This window comes from Anastrepha ludens, chromosome 5, assembly GCF_028408465.1.
Source record: "Anastrepha ludens isolate Willacy chromosome 5, idAnaLude1.1, whole genome shotgun sequence".
NCBI lineage: Eukaryota > Metazoa > Arthropoda > Insecta > Diptera > Tephritidae > Anastrepha > Anastrepha ludens.
Window position 1 is genome coordinate 31,596,489 of NC_071501.1, and position 24,333 is coordinate 31,620,821.

Below are 24,333 nucleotides of genomic sequence, written 5' to 3' on the forward strand. Positions count from 1 at the left end.
CTCCAACCATCTGTGTCTGGCTCTTTCTAGGAGGAATCTTTTTTTGTCGTACTTTGCTTTGCAAGTTCATATGTCATTCAATTTATCTCTCGTTAGTTTCCCTATAGCAATTCTTCCTATAGTCTGACAGGCAAGTGGGGTGAAGACTGTTCTGTTCCCTGCGGTGATTAGTAATAGTCCAGTGATAGCTTAGAATCCAATATGAATGAGTCCATGATTGCAGTCTGAGTTTTTAAAATACTTGTATATATGAAGACATCTTCTTCTAGATCTTCCATTTCGATCGGCAGGACAGCTCAAAATTTTAGTATGTACTTTATGGTTTAAGGTTTCCATTACCCCCTTCGAAAGATTATCTGAAGCACAGAGCAGTACGCATTGCTATTTCATATCCTCTTTTATTTTCTCCGAAAATGTATTGCCTCAGCACAAGGTAACCAGTTTCAGTGGCAGTTAGTGCAAAGTTCGGTTATCTCTACTTTCCACTGTCGTACCTAAATCCAATTACCGTCTTCCGGGTTGTCAATGAAGATATTCAAAGAGTTAACAGTGCTTAATTCGGCTGCGATCTCACCTGATTTAGTTGAAGTGTGACTATCGGACCGGAAAATTAGTATATGACCATTTATAATCAAGTGCCGAACAGAGTATATCTTAGATCCACCTGCGGTTGTGACAGAACGAAAGTTCTTTCTTACACCCATTCTGTTCGATTATCAACTATTTACTGAAGATTTTCTTAAATACCCCCTTCTTCCTTTCCAAGATGCGATAGAGCATTAAAGGTCTTATTGCAGGTATTTACATATAATTTGAAGTGGGTGGGTGGACATGTGGTTTATGTCATAAGATGTAGAATTCAGCAGAAATTTTCAAAAACAGTATTCCTTAGTTTGGGGAGAGTTTCGGCCCATTTATTGTATTGTATTACTGCTTTATTAAGTGCATCTGTCCTAGATTGGCATCCGGCTCCACCTTTTTTGACCAGTTCCCTGTTTCATCTAAAGTCAGTTGTAAAGAGCAAGGAATTCATAATGAAAATGGTATGCAGGCCATGTATGTATTAGCGCCAATTGTTGGTATCAGGGTTTTGGGATAATTTTAATGGAATATCGAAAAATCGGGATTTGTATCGGAGTATAAATTTCTTAAATAAAGTAAAAATTCAATGAGGATGTAGTACCGGAACTTCGGGATTCTGCTGTATGTAAACATAGCTGAAATTAATTAAAAATTCATTGAATCCTCAGTGTAAATACATGTAATCCCTGGATCATGTAACAGTTTTAATGTATTACCGGGGTTTTAGAACTCGTGCCGCGATATGATTTACCTAAATTTATTGAAAAGTCTACAAAATTAAGTAGTATTTTTTATAACAACTAAAGGAATTTCAATAAGAATCTCGTCCGATAATTCTAGCACAAATTTCGGCGGTTTACAGTAGGTTTCTAGTCCAGTAGGTTTTCTGCAAGACCTGGGGACCTGGTAGTTGACGTTCAGAGAGTACTTAAGTTATGGAGGGAGTATTTGTCGCCTTTGCTGAATAGTGGCAAGAGTGGATGTCACAGAGAGATGCCAAACCGCCAATCATTGACGACGGGACTGTCTTTCCGCTACCCGACCATGACGGCATGAGGTAGCGAAAACGCGGCTTAAGAACAACAACGCCGTGAAAGCCGACGGACTGCCGGCTGAGCTATTCAAGCTTGTCGGCGTGGAGCAGGTAAGATGCAATGAATGAAAGCATGCCTACCGATTGGAATTTAAGTGTGTTCTGCCCAACTCACAATAAGGGCAATCCTGCTATCTGTCCCACTACCGCGGAATTAGTCTTCCAATTTGTGCCTATTGTGCCAAAGGCTGAAACCTCCCATCAACCAATTGATTGTACCTTCTCAGTGTGGCTTTATACCTGGAGAATTCTTAATTGGCTAGATATTCACAATACGCTAAGTCTTGGAAAAGAGCTTCGAAAGGAGAATAAACACAGAGCATTTCTTCGACTATTTTAAAGCCACACTCGAAAACATGTAATGAGGGACCGGGTCCGGCTCTCGAAGTGTAACCAATTAAAAAGGCCATACATTTAGTTTAGAAAATTACTTTTATTCAATTCAAAGTAATAAATGTGTGAAAATAACACAAAATTAAGAATCAATTCACATTTGCTCGTCATGACCACCTTTTGCTTTGGCTATAGCCTTGAGATGGTCCAGAAACGAATCGCAAGCTGCCCGAATGTGAATTGCGAGTTTTTGGGCTCACTCACGGACAATGACTTTTTTCAGCGCCTCGAGACTGGTGAATCTTTTAGTTCGGACTTTCATCACCAAAATGGTTCAAAGTAAATAATCCATCGGATTCGCGTCTAGTGAATTTCACAGCCATTATGTGGACGTTATGAAGTTCGGAACGTTGTGTTTTAGCCATTCTTGGTTCACTCGAGCTTTGTGAGACGGTGCCGAGTCCTGTTGAAACGCCCATCGACTGCCAGGGAAATTTTTGTCTGCCAGCGAAATTTGTGTCTACCCACGGCTTCAAAGCAACCTCTAGAATACTTTCCCGATAATATTTCGCATTTTCGCATCTGCCTTGACGCCAGGCTTGATGAAGACGATTGAAGATCACCCATCTGCGGTTACAACGGCCCAAACTATTGCCTGTGGCGGGTGCTGCCTCCTGGTGAGCTATCGATGACTCAAATTCTCGTACGAACGGTCAGTCAAATAAACTCTATCGTTTTGTGATTTGACGAATTGCTCAATTTGAAAAATAATTTCGTCAGTAAACACAATTTTCGGAAGTTGATCGCTTTCGGCCAAGCGAAGCAACTCCTTCGCTCGTTCAAGTCTGATTTGTCGTTGCTTTGGTGTGAGATCATGCGCCTTTTGGATCTTATAAGGCTTGACTTTGAGATAATTTTTCACTATGCGGCGGATGCTACGGTCAGATATTTTCAGTTCTCTCGCCATTTGATTGGCACTTCGTCTGGGATTTCGCTCAAGTCGTTTCTTCACTTTTTGAATCATTTCACTTGGCGTTGCAGTCTTTTGATGACCACCGCCATGACGCTCCGCGATGCTACCAGTATCATTGTAACGATTTGTAACGCGTTGGATTAATGTGAACTGATTTTCGTACAATTTTATTCGAAATTTTTCCACCACATCGCCTTCAGAAAAGTAAGACTTTAACACTTAATGCCGCTTGGCATCCCTAATGCAGATGGTCCCTAACGCTCGATACAGCTCTAAAGCGCAAAAGCTTTTGCTTTATTTGCCCCTTTTCTTTAATTACTTATGGAAAAATATCTAATTTAGAAAATTCCCACGTCTGATACTTCCGTTCCACGTATTTATTTATGTAGGCTGAAAGGTCTCACTTAGCATTCCCCCTCACTTAGTATTCCATAGAGGCAAAAACTAAAAAAAAAGCTATCTTCAGAGTTGGATAACATTCCGCGCATCTATTCATTTCATCCCTCATTTGATATTTTCATAATAAATTAGCGAACAAATCAATCAACCGCAACTAAATGGCCGCCAACTCATCAAGTCGCCACAATCAACTACTTCCTGGCCGCATAGCCACGCGGCTTGAGCCAGTGAACGTCCATAGAATCGATTGCCAGCTATTGAACAATGCACGGCAGTGATGAGAACCATTGAGTAGGTGCCACGCAAATATTGATGAATAAATGCACACAATGTGTACGTAGCTCTGTGTATGTGTGTGCGTGTGTGTGTGTGTTTATAGCCCAGAGGGAGGCCACTCAACCGCGTCCAATTGCAGCAACAGCAGCAGCAAACAATCATCATAAAGGCGACTGCGAACGGTAATAGCAACAGCAACATCAGCACCAGCAGTAGCAGCAGCAGCAACAACTGCAACAATAAGTTGAATGCTGCTTATTGGAACCACAAGATATTCAATGGATTTGAACTAGGCTTTAGCAAGCAGAATATCAAATGACTTCAACCGCTGTAGTGGCCGTGGTTGCGAGGAAGCAGACGTATAACTAAAGGCCGTCATAAACAGGCTGAAACTCAGTCAATACAGAGAGGTAGTTAGTAGCTGGACGAGTGGCATCCTTTTGGTCAAAACGCGTTCATTAATAAACATGAGCGCAAAAGGTCTAATATCTGGGTGCGTGTGCGTGTGTGTGTGTGTGTTTCCGTGTGCTTCTGAAGCTGTAGGGCAGGCACTATTGCGAAGTTACTGTTGATACTGCTGTTGTTATTTATACCATTTGATTTGTTGCTGTTGTTGTTGTTCGTAAGACTTTATATGCAGTTTGAGCCTTAAAGTTGTTTGTGAAGGATTTCGTAGCGCTTAAATGCGGTGGGCGCACAGTAAGAAGGGCACAGGCGAGTTGGGAAAGATTATGTACGTAGTTTATCCATTCAGCATCGATTGTTTTCGCTACCAGGCGTATTTCGGTCAAACGTTGCTGCACACAAACAACTGTGTGTGACGCACACACTGCTTAAACAGTCACTTAATCAGTCAGTTTAGGCGTACAGTCAGTAAATTTAAGCAGTCAATCAGTCAGTTGACGTGACTGTGACTGTGACTGTGCGTAAGTCAGTCAGTGTGGCAGCTGTATAGTTGTGAAGTTACGCAGTTATGTGGAGTTTGTTGTTTGGTGACCGCTGCTTATACTGCTGCCCATCCAACAGTCAATCAGGCCATTTAAGCCACTCCGTTTTATTTGCATCAATCAATAAAAGCAATAACTTTAGTCAATCCATGCGTTTGGCTGGTCCGGTCAGTTAATCAGTCCGTCAGTTTGAAGGACCACGCAGCTGTGTTGTCTGGACTCTTTGTATGCAGCGGGTGTGGTCTTGGAGCTGTGCAAACTTGTTTCGCTTTTGGTTTTGTTTAATTTTTTTGTTTTTTTTTTGTTCACTACTCCTTATATGGCTGCACCAATTACAATGAAGAATAATGGTACTGAAATTTATTCAGTTTTTTTTTAAGTACGAAAAATTTCTTTAAATCATCATTACATTTATGGTTTAGCATCTATGATTACACTGTGTGACGAACTTAACAAAAAAAAAACAAAAAACAAAAAAAAAAACAATAATGAGCTACAGTAATTATGAAAGAAAGCGAGCTTGAGAACATTGGACCACCTGCCGTTTTATCCCTAAGTTCTTAATATTTTTAATCTCCAAAGTGAAGTCCAAAATAAACCAGACTGGACCGGACTGAGTCCAAAATAAACCAGACTGAGCTAAACGACAGGAGCTTTGTTCTGATAATTTCAAGTTCATTTATCCCAAAAAGTCCCCTCTGGTCTCGATACACTGTTTTGCAAGATCTAAAAGCTTTTCGAAAGAATGTGTCAGGTCATTGACCGGAATGCTCTTCAGGATGTCGGTACAAGCCCTTTCGATGGCCTCTACGGACTCAAAATGTTTTCCTTTCATGGCTAAATTCCATTTTTCGAATAGGTAGAAGTCACAGGAAGCCATATTAAGCGAATACGATGAGGGATTGATGGTTAAAACGCGATTTCTAGTCAAAAAATCAATCACAAGAGTGGATCGAAGAGATGATGGAATAAGCGCCAGCTTCCTCCTTCGCGGTATTCAGGACGAGTTCGACGAATGCGATGCAACAAACGCTTCTAAATGCCAAGATGGAAAATTACATTGACGGTTTGGCCCGTTGGCACGAACTCCTTGTGGGCAATTCCCTTGGAATCGCAAAAAAAATGAGCATCGACTTGCTTTTTGACTTCTTTTTGGGTGGTGGCTCGTCTGGGGCCTTCCTTTGACGCTTAGTTTCAGGTTCATGTCGGAAACACCACATTTCATCACCAGTTACAATGTTGTAAAATAAAATTCTCATCTTTTCTCGCCTCTTTAATAAGGTCTTTCGAATGTTGAATTCTGAGCAATTTCTGGTCCTCAGTTAACTTGTGAGGAATGAAACGTGCACAGACCTTTGTTAGCCCAAATGATCAGTTAAAATGCGATAAATCGATGTTTTGGAGATATTCAACTCCCATTCCATGAATTTAAACCCTGATTTCGGTTCACTTTTGATAAATTTACGAAAAATTTCGATGGATATTTCGGTGATTACTGATTTTGGGCGGGCCGTATTTTTTTTTTTTGTCATTTATGTTCTCACAACCATCTCTGAAACTTGTAAACTACTCATGAACTCTGGCATGACACAAACATACTGACCCTTTAGAATCAATAACTTCGCTTCCACTGAACCGAATGTCACCAAGCTTTCATTTGAAGTCAGCTAGGGATGTCACCTCCAACGCACTAACTCATTAAAAAGATGGCGCCATCAAAAACATTTGTATGACGTCAGTCTTGATTATTTTGGACTTCACCTTGTATTGTCGCTGTGATTTCCGAATTGGGAGGCAAATAATTAGCGCCTACCGCCGGTTTAATACAACGCTCCTCTGTTGTTTTTGAAGTATGGTTTCTGAAAGTGCAATTCCTTTTAGCCACTTCTATGTGTCTAGAAAAAGAAGAAAAGTCCTAAATTCCAAATTTCTTAAAGACTGGTTGTCCAAACGGTATAGATAGTGAAAAGAAGTTCTATTCTCACCCACTTCTCCACAACTGCGGTCCCTATAGTTATAGTTTTATAATTAAGTCACGTCTTCCTGGATATTGTACAGGTCCTTGCATTGTCTACCGGCAACCTTATTTGTTTTTTTTTTTTTTGTTTGAGTGAGGTTTAAACGGAATGTCATAAACACCTCAAAGGTGCCGTCACACCAATGGTATGTATGGGGTGCGCTCCCAGCAATACAATAACAATCCTCCCACCTCTCAGAAGACGTAGCAAGTACTTGCGTCCAGAAACCTCTCCTGCAGGCATATGAAGGCTATACGCCGTCGATAGTCCCACTGTGTTCATGGGTGGTTCTAAAGTAAAGGAGACATCGGAAAAGGTGTTTTATTAACCCACCATCGTCTTGTCTTCAGTCAATTTGGCGGAGTCGCGTCAAGATGTTAACTACGAACTTTTGGGCTGCCTTCCACTTACTGCTGGTTGCGCACAACCATATCTTGTATGAGAGTGCTGGGGATGGTTTCTGACCCAGCACTTGTTCGAGAGTAGCTCGCTCCTCTCTCAAACGATCGCTATAAAAAATCACGTCTTCTGTGTTTTTTTTGCAGAATTCGGTCAGTTCGCCAACTTAAAACAGTGCAGGTATTCCCCAAAACTGCCATGCCCGCTAAGCTACTGCGAAAGGTGATAATCGATGTCCCCATGTCCTCATCAATACGTAATGTGGGTTTGTAATCCTATATTAGAGAGACTCGAGTTACCCCTCAATCTGGCAAAAGAGAACTTCTACTGGTTCCGCTTCGGCCGAGCTTAAGGTGGATCTAAATTTAGCAAGCAGATCCGCCTTCTCAGTACCCACGTCTGAAACACATACTAGAGTGTTATCGAGCCATTGATCGAGCAAGAGTTTACACTGCATTACAGGTTTGGAAGTTGTATTTTTCGAGTTTACTGCATTCTTAGCAGCTCGACTTAGAGATTAAAGTAGCTATTTTGGCTTTAGCTTGTATTATGTCGGGCACGGCTTAAAGTCCTCCCTAATTGCTAGCAATTCTGCCTGGACTACGCTAGCTTTGGGGGGAGGCATATTGATTTAGTTAGTTTTAGGAACTCGAAGCAAAAACCTGTCCAGGCACCACAGCTCATTTTGGACACATCGGGGTAGATTTCTGCATCAAAATGTTTAAAAATCCGCCTCCCTCTCCATTGTGTCTAGATGGAAGGACCGCAGAAAAATCTGTTTATGTAGTGAAGATTTGGTGATAGAGGTTATCGGTGATGGTGTTAGCTCTTGCAGAATAATACTGCTGTAACCATGCTTGCTAGTAGTCTAATTGCCCAGTACTTTGAGCCTGTCCGCGCCGGTTTGCAGACGTTTATTTGGTGTAAAGATCTGTAGGTTATAAATAAATGAGTAAGTTAAGTTCATCGCTTGGACACGATTATAAATAGTACCCCTGGTACTAGAATACAAGCTGATTTTCGTATTTTTTCGAGTTGGCATTGATCGTAGCTTTTGGTCACCAAACGAGTGACTCGTATGCAAGAATAGGTCTCACAATTGCATTGCAAGATGTGCGTGAAATTTTTGGTTTGAGGTCTTATTTTTTATCTAACATTCTTTGTCAGGTATATGGCGCTATTTTTTGTTTTTTTTTTAGCTCTATTCTCGATATTGGATTTCTTACTGAGTTTTATGTCGTGAATTTCACCAAGAAACTTGGCATGTGCTGATAGTGCCAGTCTGACACTATTCAGCTTGTGGAAAGGGAGGCTTGTTACCTCGGTCTTAAGTGGTTAAGCTCAATTTTAACAGTGGGATGAAGTTCCCCTTATTTGGACTCAAGTAGATATAAATTAGTGAAAAAAAGCCCTATAAAACTACCTCAACCATGAAGACTCTCTTTAAGAGTCAATAATAAAATTTAATGGCGCATATTTTTGTGCAGCATTTTAAAGTAATATGTCTTACCCTTTTGGGTCGTTTGAGCCCTTGCTTTTTTAAATCTGAAAAATATTAGGATTTTAAGGTTAATGGGGGGTTAAAATGTTCCACAACAAATTTTGCTCTGAAAATTTTAGTAGAACTCTTTCGAGAAGAAAACTGTGTGCGGCAACGGGCAAGGGCATTAAAAAAAATTCTTCTTGAGACGAAAAAGTCGATAACTCAAGCTCTAAGAACCAATAGTAACGGCCGAAGAAATGACGAAAAATGGAAAAAGGTAAACCATAAATTCGAAAGCAAACATTTTGAGGAAAAGTTCAACGATCTTCGACGAGCCTGGAAATTGAGTTTTGAAATAGAAAAAATGACTACTCGAGGCAAAAAGTTGTTTTTTTTTCAAAATTGAATTACAATAGTACTTAAGGCTCAGGGATAAATGGTGAAATGTTTTTGTTTTTTGGAGAAGTTGGTACGGTCTTATGTACATGCATGAGTTAATAGGTAAAAACACATCTCCCAGCACCACATTTCTCTTATATAAAATTTTTATGTATATTAAAAAATTTAAGTTATAGATTTTTACCTGATTAGCAGGTAACTGAGGGGCAACTTTTTATTCTTACTTTTATGGGAAACAAATTTTTCAAATAGCACCACTAGTGCCACTTCTTCCGAGAAAATCTGTACCGGCGTATTTTTTGTTATATAAAACTATCTGGATATTTTACACAAAAGAGAAAATGTGCTCGAGAACTTTTTTATATTTAAGGGGTTATATGCAGCTAGAATTTTGAAAAAAATTAATTTTTTTTTCTTAATGTACATATATTTAGGAATATATATATATGTATATATAATTGGCGCGTACACCCTTTCTGGGTATTTGGCCGAGCTCCTCCTCCTATTTGTGGTATGCGTCTTGATGTTGTTCCACAAATGGAGGGACCTACAGTTTTAAGCCGACTCCGAACGGCAGATATTTTTAAGAGGAGCTTTTTCATGGCAGAAATACACTCGGAGGTTTGCCATTGGCTGCCGAGGGGTGACCGCTATTAGAAAAATATTTTTATTAATTTTGGTTTCACCGAGATTCGAACCAACGTTCTCTCTGTGAATTCCGAATGGTAATCACGCACCAACCCATTCGGCTACGGCGGCCGTTTTAAACGCGTTTTTCTCAAAATGGTGTTTTCAAAGTCGGGTCAACATTACTCGAAAGCGGCTAAACTGATTAGTCTGAAATTTTAAATCGAGCTTCTTAAATATATTTTTTAGTAATTAATCGAAGATTTTTTCTCACCGATACATTTTTTTTAAACAACTTAAGGCCGACGTTTTAGTCGAAAATTGATTGGTTTTTTTGAAGAAACCGCCATTTTGTCAAAAAAATTTATGTATAACTACTAGATTCCACCCAGACAAAACACAACTCTTATTGTTCACTAGGAAACATAAAATCCCTCAGCCAAGTCCAATTATGCTCAAGGGGGAAGCTCTTGTAATTTCGGAAGAAACCAAGTACTTGGGACTAAACATAGATAGGAAACTGACTTGGAAGTCAAACATCTTAGAAAGAGTTAGGAAAGCGAGCCTAGCTTTTTATGCCTGTAAGAGAGCTTTAGGTACGACCTGGGGAATTTAACCTAAGGCTGCTCATTGGCTTTACACTGCTGTCGTCAGACCCATTCTTCTATATGGAAATGTTGTCTGGTGGTGTGCTATGCAGAAAAAAACCTATTCTAGTTTATTGCATAAGGTGCACAGATCAGCGGAATCAGCAATATGTGGCGTCATGAAGACCACGCCATCCATGGCTTTGGACATCATGCTACATCTGCCACCACTAGATCTCTGCTGCAAATACTCAGCGGCCTGCTCCGCTTTAAGGCTCACAGCAAGCTCACGGAGGACTGTCACACATGGACATGCAACCATCTTAGACTCCTATACGGATATACCCAGTGACTGTGATTATCACCCTCCCATTCTTTGCTTCGAAAGGAATTTCCTAATGAAACTCTCTTCTAGACTGGAATGCCTTGAAGAAGATCCAACACCCAATACACTCGTTAAGATCTACACGGACAGATCTAAAGTGGACACCGATGTAGGATCAGGGTTATTTTGCGAAGAGCTTTCTCTTAGTGAATCCTTTAAACCACGGGATCACTGTAGTGTTTTTTAAGCGGAGAAAAACGCTGTTCATAAAGCCTTAAGATGGTAAGAGATACACATAATATCATCGACAGATATCTGCATTCTATCAGACAGCCAAGCTGTCCTACGAGCCCTGGATGCATTCCAAACAACATCAAGGAGTGTCTTACGTTATCGCCAATCTCTAAATGAGATGGCCAAACAATATCGTATAATCTTATGCTGGGCCCCAGGCCACAGAGATATACCAGGGAACTGTTGGGCAGACCAACTTGCAAGAGAAGATACCTGTATGCCAGACATAAGGAATTATATGGAGATACCTCTCGCAACTTGTAAGCTTCTCACTTAGGACGCACTTATCAGTTGTGTAAATCAAAGATGGATTAGCGTCATTACCTGTGAAATTGCTAGGCAAACATGACCAAGGCTAAACTTACGTCTGTCCAAGAGTATTATAAAACTGAATAGACTTCAAATCAGGACCTTAGTAGGGGCCCTCACAGGACATTGTCTCATAGGAAATCATGCAACGAGATTAGGCGTTTACACGCATGATTTCTGTCGTAGCTGCAGAAATGAGGAGAAGTTGGAAACAATTCAACACCTTTTTTGCACAGGCCCAGCTCTAGCCGGAAGCAGGCACAGATTTTTAAAATCCTACTTCTTAACGAATATATTGTAGATAATCTATACGCTTTAGGTATCAACAACCTTTTACGCTTTGTCAAAAGCTCAGGATGGTTCAATATGGAGAGGGAAATTTAGCCCAGTTCCCGCGGCTCACAACGGACCCATTTCGTGGTCTAAGTGGCATCGTTGTTTCTATGTGCGATGCGGCTGCCAAGCCTAACCTAACCTACTAGATTCAATATTACTGTTGCAATTTTGATAGCTTCTTTTGATTGATGCTTAGTTTCCTCTCTAATTCTTTACTTTTTTTAATTTGGCCTTATATGTGTCCGTGTGCACCGAAGAAAATGAAATGAGTGAAATAAAAGAGTAAAGCTAAGTTGTAATGTGCACAAATTTCTAGATCAATAAATAGAGAGGTTTTCTCAGAAAAAATTCTGGCAAATTCGTTTTTTTTCGGGTTTCGAACTGTGTACTAAATAACCCTTAATTTCGAACTTCGTTTTTTTTTTCAATGCCCCCTTTGGCGGAAGCCAAGTGGCAACACTCATATGCTCATATTTTCTATTGCATTCTTTAAAATTAAGAAAAAAGCAAAAACAATTTTTTAGATGTTTATAAAAAGTCAGCATGCAGCCAGTGCACCAGTACACCTTCAAGTGCTCACTTCAATTCGTATTGGATATCTGAAAATATTTATGCTGTTGACTCGCATGTTGTAAAGTTTAATAATTCAAACGTTTTTTCTCTTGAATTTAAAAAAAAAAAAAATTAATTTTTTTTTTGTTTTTCGTAGTTTCATTTTAATTATTTTTTCATTCCACTTGCATTACTTCTATTGTAGTGTAAAAATTCCACTCAGCAACTTTTTAATAATTTTTATAAAGAATTAATATCCGTTTGTTAGTTACCTAATCCGCCAACTTCAATTTGCTATCAATTTCAACCTTTTTTTTCCAAATAATCGCTCAATTCAAGGCCTTCATGTTGGGCTAAGCGCGTACAATGGCACCATTTAGTGTAGTCTGTTGCAATGAAGCAATAAAAAATTGCGAAGGATTGGAGCAAAAGCATTGAATTGCAGCTAAGTGAATTGAACTTTATAAATCACTAAATTGTTAGTTTTTTATAAATGCGCATATTTTTGCAGTTTTTTTTTCGTTTTGCTCACATTTTTTGCTGCACTCACAATTGTAATTCATCAAATTGCTTTTAGCGATGAAAATGCATTGAAATGCAATAGTAAACAAAAATAGATAATAAAAGTAGAAAAATGGAAAAATAGAAAAATAAACAATATTGCGGATATACATTTGTAGGAGATACAGTTATAAAAAATAATACTTGCATGGGTACACTTGCGAACCAAATAATGGAGCCGTTCATGAATAAGGCAACATTAAATTGCGTTTATATTTATATGTATGTACAGTGGTTCCTAGGAGGAATAAAGGGCTCCCATTGCCAGCGTGAAGGCAAAGTCGGCAGCCGCGGAAACAGGCTGGGATGCGCAAGTCCCATCTTAAAATTAACAATTTAACGAAACCAATATAAACAAAGAAAATAGGAAATATTTTATTGCTTACAGAAAGTTTAATTCTATTTATAAGGATTCTATAAATTGAAGCGATTAGGTTAGGTTAGGTTAGCCTGGTTGGCAACAAGCCACGCATAGACCTTTTGTTCCCTAGCAATACCAGATGAAGGCCGACCTCTATGAATACCTAAAGTAGACATCGTGTAGGATGTCAGCGCATTTGGCGAATCAAAGCAGTCTAACAGCACTTTTTGCTATCTCATCTACTATTTCGTTCCCCATAAATTGACCAAGTACCCAATAGATATGCAGCCTACTGTTTGCGGCTAGCCTTTCTATGGCCTCCCTTCCCCATCGAACATTTTTGGACTTAATACAATATGAGCGTATTGCTTTTATTGCTGCTTGACTGTCCTCGTATATATTAATTGTTGAGTTCTTTCTTGTTCTAGTGTAGGCTAGCTCCGCGGCTTTCCCCGCAGCAAACACTTCCGCTTGGAAAGTACTGCTGTGGTCTGGCAGCTTGATAGGCTGCCTTATCCCTAGTTTTAAGAAGTAAATACCCGCTTCCACTCCGTCTTAAGTTTTAGAGCCGTCTGTATAGATGTGAAAAGTTCTATGGCCAGGCTTCATGATCTTTGAGAAGTAGTTCATTGTTGCCTAGCTTCGGGATGTTCCACGTCGGGACCTCGTACTTCCTGGTAAACAGTCCGTTTTTCCGGCGTTTATCCCTAGCCCTGCGCGAGATGTCTATTGGTTTACCGTTTTAAGTGTGTTATTCATCACATTACTGATGGTGTCCAGGTACTTTCCCGTAACTACTATAGCTATGTCATCGGCATATGCCACTAGTTTTGGTGCCCCTCCGTAAAGTTTCTTAAGCATTTCATTTGCTACAAGCAACCATAATAGCGGCGATAGTACCCCACCTTGCGGAGTACTTCTGCATGCATATTTGGTGACGCTCGCATCGTTTCACTCCGCTCTTATCTTTCTGCTAGCTAATAGCTGCCTTATCCATAGATAAACCGCGGGTTGCACATTAAGTGACTCTATGCTATTTAAAATAGCATCTTTCGTCACGTTTTTGAAGGCCCCTGATATATTTAGAAATACTCCTAGAGCATACTCCTTATATTCTAACGCCTTTTCTATGTTTAGTACAAGTAAGTGAAGTGGAGTTTCAGTAGATCTGCCTTTAGTGTAAGCGTGCTGCGCCTTACAAAATACGTCCGACGCAATTGAGTCTCTAATGTATGTGTCTAGAATCTTCTCTAACCTTTTCAGGAGAAATGAGGTCAGGCTAATGGATCTGTATTCCTTCGAGTAGAGAAGGTTGCTTTTTCCTGCTTTTGGAATAAACACAACTCTCGCTTCTCTCCATAATACAGGAACATAGCTGAACCTCAATCATCCCCTGAATATCGTTCTTAACCATGATACCACAAGATAGCTTACCTTTTGGAGCATGGCTGGGAAGATTCCATCCAGTTCTGACGATTTATATGGGTCCAAACTATATATAGCCCATTCTATCTTGTTGGTCGTAATTACGTTCGTCGGGATTTCGTGCATAATATCTCCTCTTGGTTCGAGATCTGCAATGTCCGCACACCCTGGAAAATGTGTGCTGACTAGGTCTTTTAGGGAGTCCTCACAGCTGTCAGCCCACTCTCCGTTAATTTTTCGTATTGTTCTTGGCATAGACGGATTCCTAGATAACAGTTTCCAAAGTCTAGTCACTTCGTTAGTGTCTTCCATACTGCTACAGAAGTCTTTCCAAGATTCTCTCTTGGCTTTACGTATCTCTTTCTTGTATACTTTTAGTAGATCCTTATACTCCCTCCAACAGAACTCATTGTCAGCAACTTTGGCTAACCTATAGAATTCATGTACCTTACGCTTTTGTGCTCCTAACTCCTTGTTCCACCAAGGAGGCTTCACCTTGCGTCTGTTACGTGTTGAGGGGCAGGATCTTTTGAAGGCTTTGACGAGAGTAGTTGCAAACAATTCAACCCCTTTCTCAAGTGCGACGTATGACCTGTATTTCCAGGGTATAATTGGTGTTTTTGATAGTATATCCCTATACAAGTCCCAGTTCGTATTCTTAGGATTTTTAAAGGACACAAGTTTATTTTTTGAGCGGAATATAACCTGAAAGCTTATGTATCTGTGATCAGAGAATGAGGACCTACTCAACAACTTCCCATTCCTGTACCATAAAATGCTTGGTTGTGTAAAGTGTTAACTCAAGTACATTCTTCGAGGTTGGTCCAACATATGTTGGTTCTTCACCTCTATTAGCTATTTCTAGGCTACTCTGAAGAATATAGTTAAATGGTGACTCTCCTCGGCCGTTGATGTCTGCACTACTCCAGATCGTATGATGTGCGTTAGCGTCAGTTCCTCCCACCAGAGCGTGCTTCTTTCAGGCAGCTGTTTCTACCAGCTTTCGAAGTTCTATCTGTAGTGCTTCTCCATCATGTGCCATATAAAGGGTCCGCCATATAACTTTACGGAATTAAAAATGCTATAAAAAAGGAACTACTCAATATTTTTCCTAACTGTTTTTTTTATTTTGAAGTACAATTCTTCCGGTTAATGATGGAATACAACTTCATTCATATGGCTGCCTCGGCTAGCCATGCACCATCCCATACGATCGGTCCAATTTTTCAACACATTTTCGATTGTATGCGGTTGTATTTCAGCTATGACATCGCGTATGTTGGTCTTCAGTACATCAATTGTTGCTGGTTTGTTGGCATAACACTGGTATTTGACGGCACCCCAAAGATAATAATACAACGTTGGTTTGTCAATAAGCAACCCAGTTTCTCTTACTTTTTCCGCAAAGTAACGCACATAGGCTTCATTCGGTGCTTACACATTCTGCAACATTACCATGATTTCAAAGTAATGTCGCAATATTTCCCAGCGTTCTTTGAGCGTATACACAACCATTTTCGTTCAGCGTAAGAATAAAACTAATTTTCTGTCAAATCAGATGACAACTAAGTGTTACCATTCTTCAAATAATACCTACTTCAAATCCATAACGATAGATGGCGGGCCCTATAGCAAGACCCAAAGAGTAACGTCTCATCCTTGCAGCCTTCCAGCGCCACCACTGCAAGATCGTCTGAAGAGAGATTATGATCAATATAAGAACATTTACTTTTTTTAACCTTATCGCTGTTCTTACCTCATTCTTTGCAATCGGGATGTAGATGTTGTAGTTGTGTGACTTTAGACCGGAGACTATGTTGCCCGATGATATCCATGTTTTGTGGACTAGAGCCACATCGTAGCCGACTCCCTCTATGTTAAGCAGCAGCTCGCCTGAGGCGTTCTTGCTTTTGTGGAGGTTTATCTGAAGGACTTTCAGCATCTGGCCTCAGAACATTTTCGGGGTTGGATACTACCTCCAAGTCACCCTTCTCCACTTCCTGTATATTGAGGGAGGCTTCCAGAATCTCTTCTATACCGAGATCTTTTTCCACCTCCCCCGTTTTGTGGTTGTCATCTACCGGGTTGCGCTTTTTGAGACGAAGGTGCACGCTACCAAGTCCCCAAGACATTCTCCCGAATCGCGCGTAAAACAGGTCCTCTGCCGGTTTGTTGATATGGAGGATGTAGTCTTGGCCTCCATCAGCAGTTGCTGGCTTTGCCATGCTCAACACTTTCCAGTCGTCTGTCGGCACGTCCGTGTTCTGTCTTTGTAGTAGTCGCAGTGCATTTTCCGGTTTTACCACTCGCGGAATGAAAACCTTTGTCTTCGGTATTGAGGGAATGCAGCTGCGATCATGGCCTTGAGACGATTCAGAAACGAATCGTAAGCTGCCCGAATGTGACTTGCAGGTATTTTGACCCACTCGCGGAAAATGACTTTTTTCAGCGTCTCGAGGCTCTTTTAGTTCGGACCTTGCTCTCCAAAACGCCCAAAGAGAATAATCCATCGGATTCGCATCTGGTGAATTTCAGAGCCATTGTATGAAAGTTATGAAGTTCGTAACGTTGTTTTTTGGCCATTCTTGGTTCACTCGAGCTTTTTGAGAAGGTGTCGAGTCCTTCTGAAACCTTTTTGGTCTGCCACTGAAATGTTTGTCTGCCCGCGGCTTCAGTGCAACCTCCAGAATACTTTACCCATAATACATATTTCTCGTTTACCTTGACGCCAGGATCGATGAAAATGATTGGAGAGCGCTGATCTGCGGTTACAGCGGCCGAAACCATTACTTGTGGCGGGTGCTGCCTCCTGGTGGCCAGACGATGACCCAATTCTCGAATGAACGGTCGGTCAAATTAACCCTATTGCTTTGGGAGTTTACGAATAGCTTAATTTGAAAAATTTTCTCATCAGAAAACATAATGTTCGGAAATTTATTGCTTTCGGCCACGCGAAGCAACTTCTTCGCTCTCTCAAGTCTGACTTGTTGCTGCTTAGATAAGAGCGCATGCGCCTTTGGGTTTTGTAAGGCTTGACTTTGAGATCATTTTTCAGTATGCGGCGGATGCTATAGTCAGATATTTTCAGTTCTTTCTCCATTTGATTTCCACTTCGTCGGGGATTTCGCTCAAGTCGTTTCGCCACTTTTTGAACCATTTCACGTGACTTTGCAGGCTCTTGATGACCACCTCCATGACGTTTCACGATGCTACCAGTATCATTGTTACGAATAATGGTGCGATAAAGAAAAAAATTATTATTATTAGTTTAAGGTGCTCGAGGTCACGAACAATCGTTGGTTGTGATTTTCCAGCCAAATATAATGCAATCACACTTTTACGTTTAAAATGTATTACTGATTTTCTTTTTTCGCGTTTACTCTCGGCAAAATACTTCCGCACTTGTAAAAAATACTCTGGACTGTCATTTAGCCAACCAATAGACAGCTGATGCCCATGTACCAGCTGCACGTGCGATCTGAAGTTGGTTACACTTGGAGTGCCGGACCCTGTACTCAAAAAAATTGTAAAGTGTGACACATTTACAAGAGGACTTTCTTCTCAATGGATTACTTATTACATTTTCCCCTTGAAAAGTTTTTCCAAGATAAGATTGTGTTTTTCGGCAAAAGAAAAAAAACAGAAAAACAAAAAAAATTGTTTGTCCCGCTTCGATAGATGTCCGTCTATGGGGTGCCATCACATGCTGCCGATTTGTTAACTCGGCCTGTGAGAAGCTGTGGGACTATTCTAAATAAGTAGGAGTTTAGTCTACTACAATATGCATAGCGTAGTTGTGCCAGTAGTATGCGGGTTTTGCAGAGAACTCGAACTTCTCAGTTGCGGTGTGACATCTGAATATTGCCATACTTAGTTGTATCTATTATTTTGAAAGCCATTGTAAATGTTAAAAATAAAAGCCATGAAGCAAATAAATAAAGGCTGGTGCAAATGTTGCATAAATAAAAAAAATATACTACTTTATGTGCGGCCCTTGCAATAGTTAAAAAAAAAAAACAAGTAAATGAACAAAAATTTAAAGCCTCTCGAATTGCATTTCAACGTTGAGTGCGCGCAGCCTCAACAGGAAAGCTCAATGGGATTTGATTTCATTTTTATTTTAATTTTAATTTTATTGTTATTGTCATTTTTTTATTTTTATTTTATTTTACTTTTTTATTTTTATTTTATGTTTTTATTTATAGTATTTCTTCTTTTGTTGCATCCACTATTTCTATTTTTTTTTCTGTTGCGTGGCTTCTATTATCTAAGGGTTTAACATTTTTCCATAAAATATGTATCTCTTTTTTCTGCTGTTGTTTGCAAGTTTTTTATGCGTTTATGCGCATTTTTTCGATTATAGTTCAATTCGCGTTCAACTGGCGAACCTAATACAGCTGCATTATTTTATGGAAATTTTTTCTTTTTTTTGTTTGTTTTTCACAACTAAAGCTGCAACTCGACTACATAAATTTACGCAGCAAATCAAATGCTGCACTTTTAAAATCAAATTAGAGTGCTTAATAAAACATAAGAGTGGTAATAAAGAAAAAATTCAAACAAAAAAAATGAGGATAACAAGCCATTTATCAAGTCAAAAGTTAACTAAGCGGAAGTTTAACAAAAACACCTATTAATCCATTTAAAATTACTAAAATGCAATAAATATCCACTTCACTGCGCCATTATTTTATTATTTAGTATTTTCATTATTTGCTACTAAATCTATAATCCACCAAAAATAAGGGACACAAAAAATAGCAACTTTTAGAGAAATTCTATGAATTTTATTTTATTACTCTCCAGTTGCAGTATTGCACTTGTGCACTCCCACATGTGCTGCTTATGGTCTGTATGTATGCTTGCACTTATATGCGCTTGCCTTGCTTTGCGCTCAACAGTTGCTTGCGCTAATTGCACTTCAGTTCGATTTAATGCTGCCACCCTTTTTCGTGAACTTTCATTCGCATTGCACTAAATTGGCTTGCTTGTTTTTAATGCGCTATTTGTTGTTGCTGTTGTTTAGCAGCCTCTCGATTTCTGCTCAAATTCGCTTTGTGTTTGGATGTGTGTGTGTGTGTGTGTGTAATTGCTTTACGTGGTACTTAGTACACTTGAAAGTTGAAAATAGTGGTTTATAAACGATTAAACATTGATAGTTAGTCGCTATTTATTTTTAAGTGGATGCTAACGGCTGGTGGTGAAAATGACGGCGCTAAATTGTAGTTTTTGAATTTAGTAGCTTTAGTAAGCGAATGGTGCGATATACAGGAGTCCAAGAAAACGGTAAAGGTAATTGAATCTCCTTCTCCTATGGGTGGTTAAAAACGTTTTCTTTTTGTGTTTGGATGGCTGAGATTTGTCGACGAGATGCTTATGTGCTAAGAGCGTGTGGTCAAGACGAAGATGTGTGTGTATGACAATCTGCCTTCTAGGTACTTCAATGAGAAACTTAGGTGTCGACCGACCAGGGTATTCCTTTTGTATCTACTGGTGTAATTTTCCCGTACAGAGTGAAGATTTTAAGTGATGGTTGAAATAATATTTCTTTTGTGGTTAGTATTGGGTTGTTCGGAAAGTAATTTCGTTTTTTCCCGAGAGAGGATTTAATTGTATTTTTTCGCAGCTTACTTCACACTTACTACTGTGGGCAAAAAGTAAGGTGAATTTAATTGTAAAATGAAAAATCTTTATTTATTCTTGTAAATCAATCTCCTTCAAAATAATCCCCTCTCGATGAAATACACTTATGCCAACGATTTTTCCAATCCCCGAAACATGCCAAATAATCCATTTCCGGTATAGCCATCAGCACATTCTTTGATTCAGCTTTTATCTCCTCAATCGACTCGAAACGCGTTCCCCGGAGTGGTCTCTTGAGTTTTGGGAATAGCCAGAAGCCACACGGAGCCAAATCAGGCGAATACGGTGGTTGCGGAACGATATGCGTGGAATTTTTGGCGAAATGGTCACGAAGAACGAGTGCAGTGTGAGACGGTGCATTATCGTGGTGCAAAAACCAAGAGTTGTTGGCCCATAATTCTGGTCTTTTTAGACGAATTGCTTCACGTAAACGACGCATAACCCTCAAATAATATTCCTTATTGTGTTCCAGTTTGGCCAGGTGGAAGGAATTCATAGTGCACCACACAACGAAAATCGAAAAAAACTGTCATCATGACCTTTATTTTTGAACGACTTTGACGTGCTCTTTTCGGTCTGGCCTCGCCTTTAGCACGATATTCGCTTGATTGGTCGGTTGTTTCAGGGTCGTAAGCATAAATCCAAGTCTCATCTCCCGTAATGATGCATTTAAGCTTGTCCTGGTAGTCTGAAAGCATTGTTTCACACACATCAACGCGACGACTTTTTCCCAAGAAATTGAGAGTTTTCGGTACCAAACGAAATTTGACTTTTCGTAGGCCCAAATGGTCTTTCAAAATGGTTTTCACAGATCCTTCTGATATTCCGATCATATCAGTAAGGTCTTTAACAGTCAACCGACGATTTTTGAGCACTAACTCCTTCACTTTATTGACGTGTTCTTCATCTGTTGACGTCGATGGTCGTCCGGAGCGCTCCAAGTCATCAACACGTTCTCGACCCTCTTTAAAGTCTTTGTACCACTTATAAAAATTTTTCTGCGACATTGTCGAATCACCAAATGCCTTCTGCAACATGCTAAACGTTTCCGCAGCCGAAATTTCATTCCGCAAACAAAATTTGATGGCACTTCTCTGCTCAATCAAATCAGACATTGTAAAAATCTAAAAATGCACTCTTGTTCGTTTGGTAAACACAAGCGTAAATATATTACTGATAATGGCATTCACATGAAAGTTGGCCCAGAAGTTATTAACAGTGCTGCCAACTCATGAAAAAAATAACTAGAGCGAAATTTTGATCCCGCGAAGTTTGACAAATAAATTAACCTTACTTTTTGCCCACAGTAGTACTCCCTTCCGTGCTGTCGAATGTGGTTTTAGAATCGTCTAAAAGAGGATGTGTGTCGATTCTCCTTTCATGGGTATTTCCAAGACTTGGCGCATTGTGATTATCTGGTCGAAGGTGGACTTTCCATCTCTAAAGCCACGCTGATAAGGTCCAATCAGTTGGTTGACGGTGGGATTCTGCCTTTCACGCAATACGCTCGTTAGAACCTTATAGGCCATATTTTTAAGACTAATCCAGCGATGATTGGCACAGTTTGGGGGATCACCCTTTTTATGGATTTGGCAGAACGCAATTAAATTCGAATTAGCGGGCATGCTTTCATCCAATCATACAATATTTTGCATAGAAGCTGATATATGCACCTTACCAGCTCTTCGTCGCCATGTTTCAATAGCTCAGCCGGCAGTCCGTCGACGTCAGCGGCTTTGGTGTTCTTTAGCCGCGTTATCGCTATTCTCACCTCGTCATGATCGGGTAGCGGAACGCCAATTCCGTCGTCAACGATTGGGGTATCGGGATCTTCTAAATTCTCTCTGATATACGCAGCTGTTACTAGTTAACTAGTTCGAGAAGGGTTTCCCTCCATAATTTAAGTATGCTCTGGGTGTCAGTCACCAGATCGCCGTCTTATAGGAAAACGCCCCGGTCTTAAAACCTTCTGTAAGCCGCCGAACTTTCTGATAGAATTTTCGGGCGGTGTTCCTATTGGCCAGCATCTCAAGCTCCTCACACTCACGTATTCCGGCATGTTGTTTTTTCTGTCTGATTATAAGTCTATCTTCCTTTCTTAGCGATACCTATAGCGATCCAATATAGCGCGCGCAGCGTGGCTCTATAAGCAGCATCTTTTCTTCCTGCGGCAGCATGACATTCCTCGTCGTACCAACTGAGAACGGTACATAGAGAACGAGAAATGTTGGTACATTGCCCGTGCATGCCGGGTTGTTGGGCAGTACTCTCATAGAACAAAAGTGGGAGTTGATTGACGAAACTTCTGGCTGGCTGTTGTGATTGCAGCTTTTCGATGTCGAACATTCTTTGCGTAGGTAGATGTACGCTTTTTGCTGCACAGAAGCGTGTGTGTAGTTTGGCTGCTACAAGTTAATGATCCGAGTCGATGTTGGGTCCTCGAATCGTACGTACATCTAATACACTAGAAGCGTGTCTTCCATCTATCACAACAAGATCGATCTGGTTTCGCGTTTTTCGATCAGGAGACAGCCAGGTAGCTTGGTGTATCTTTTTATGCTGGAATTTGGTGCTGCAGACTACCATGTTTCGGGCCCCGGCGAAGTCGATCAGCCTCTGTCCGTTACCGGATGTTTCCTTGTGCAGGCTGAATTTTCCGACTGTGGGACCAAAAATTCCCTCCTTGCCCACCCTGGCGTTGAAATCGCCAAGCACGATTTTTATGTCGTGACGGGGGCAGCGCTCATAGGAACGTTCCAAGCGCTCATAGAGGGAATCTTTAGTCGCATCGTCCTTCTCTTCCGCCGGGGCGTGGGCGCAAATTAGCGATATGTTAAAGAAACGGGCTTGATACGGATTGTTGCGAGATGCTCGTCCACCGGAGTGAACGACAGTACTTGGCGACGAAGTCTCTCTCCCGCAGCAAGTCCAACACCGAATTTGCGCTCCTTTACGTGACAGCTGTAGTAGACATTGCAAGGTCCTAAGGTTTACTCCCTCCATCGCATCTCTTGAATGGCAGGGATGTCAGTCAACTTCAATCAACCGGGTAGAAGCACCTTCTCAATTAAGGGGCCGGACATTCCAGATGCATGCCCTCAAATCCTAGTCCTTAGTTCGTTTGTAGTGGTCGTCATCGGTTTAGGAAGTTTTCACGCTTTGTTTTTTGTCTTCATTGGGGGGAATTTTACGTGGTGGATCCCAAACCCAGCTCACAAGCAGCTATTCTGGGACGTGTCGCCTTCTCACATTAGCTCGCTCTCAACATGCTTATCATAGTCGAAAATCCTGTCGACAATTTCCAGATTATGTAAATATTATACTTAGATTAGTAGACTAGACTGTTCTATAGCGATAATAAGAAAAATCAATTTTTTTTCAAATAAATAATAATAGATAATTCCACGATTTTGTATAGCAATTTGGCCACTAACATTTTCCGATTTAACTTTTTTGAACAATTTTCTGTGAAATTAGCGCAGAAATAAAGTTGTCTTATCTAAATCAAAAATAGGTGAAGCTCTTACCGACCACAATCGTCTAGAAATTGCCGAGATGAAGCTCTAGTTTTTTTCTAACTGCGGTTAAATATTTCATAATTGCATTTTTTTTAATAAACTGCTGGCCTTCTAAATATATACGGGACTCGCATTCAAAATATGCGCTCCATTTGAGATGAAAAAGAAACTCAAACCTCATAAAATAGTCTACTATTAACTAACTTATAAAAACCAGCAACTTAAAGCCAACTAGCGGCACCTTTGCATGTAAAATCGTCAAATTGTAGTAAATTCTAATTATAAAGCCTACACTCAGGCGCTGTACCATAAATGTGCGCAGTTATTTACATTTGCATTTATTGGCCCCAGCTATAAAGCATGCCAAGGAAGAAAGCAAGAAAAAAAGAACAACAAAACCTGTAAACCGAAAACAATACTTCCAACCAACTTATGTAAATATTTGTATATCTATTTATGTAGAAGTATTAGTGTATAAAACCTATGCTCGCTTGCTTATTTCATTCAACTAACGGCTTGGTTTTTTTTCATTTTTCCATACCATTGCCTACTTACAGGCACGTGCAAACAACCGCTCGGCATGGAATCCGGAGCCATCGCTGATACGCAAATCACCGCCAGCTCAGCGCACGACATGGGCAATGTGGGCCCGCAACATGCCAGGTGAGTACAAAGAACATGAAAAGCCAATTCTCGCTTTAAATTGTTTGAATTATGTGTGTGTGTGTGTGTGTGTATACACACACACCTATGTATTCGTATATACTCATATCTCTCTGTTAAGGTAAAATTCAAAACAAAGTAGTGAAAGGAAGAAAAGCCGCGGCATCATTGAAGCACAAACAAGGTGGAATGACAAAAGCACAAGCAAATGTATTTACCTTATATGTATG

The 24,333-nt window shown here is 40.2% G+C and overlaps 1 protein-coding gene across 2 annotated transcripts in view; it reads left to right on the top strand.

The window, feature by feature from the left end:
• LOC128864528 (uncharacterized) overlaps positions 1 to 24,117 on the top strand; it is a 115,648-nt gene extending 91,531 nt beyond the window's left edge. For both annotated transcript variants that reach the window (XM_054104229.1, XM_054104230.1), the window contains exon 3: positions 23,998 to 24,117. In XM_054104229.1, the coding sequence (XP_053960204.1) occupies positions 23,998 to 24,107 (110 nt within the window). In that variant the 3' untranslated portion in view covers positions 24,108 to 24,117. The remainder of the gene's footprint in view (positions 1 to 23,997) is intronic.
• The last annotated feature ends 216 nt before the right edge of the window (positions 24,118 to 24,333 follow it).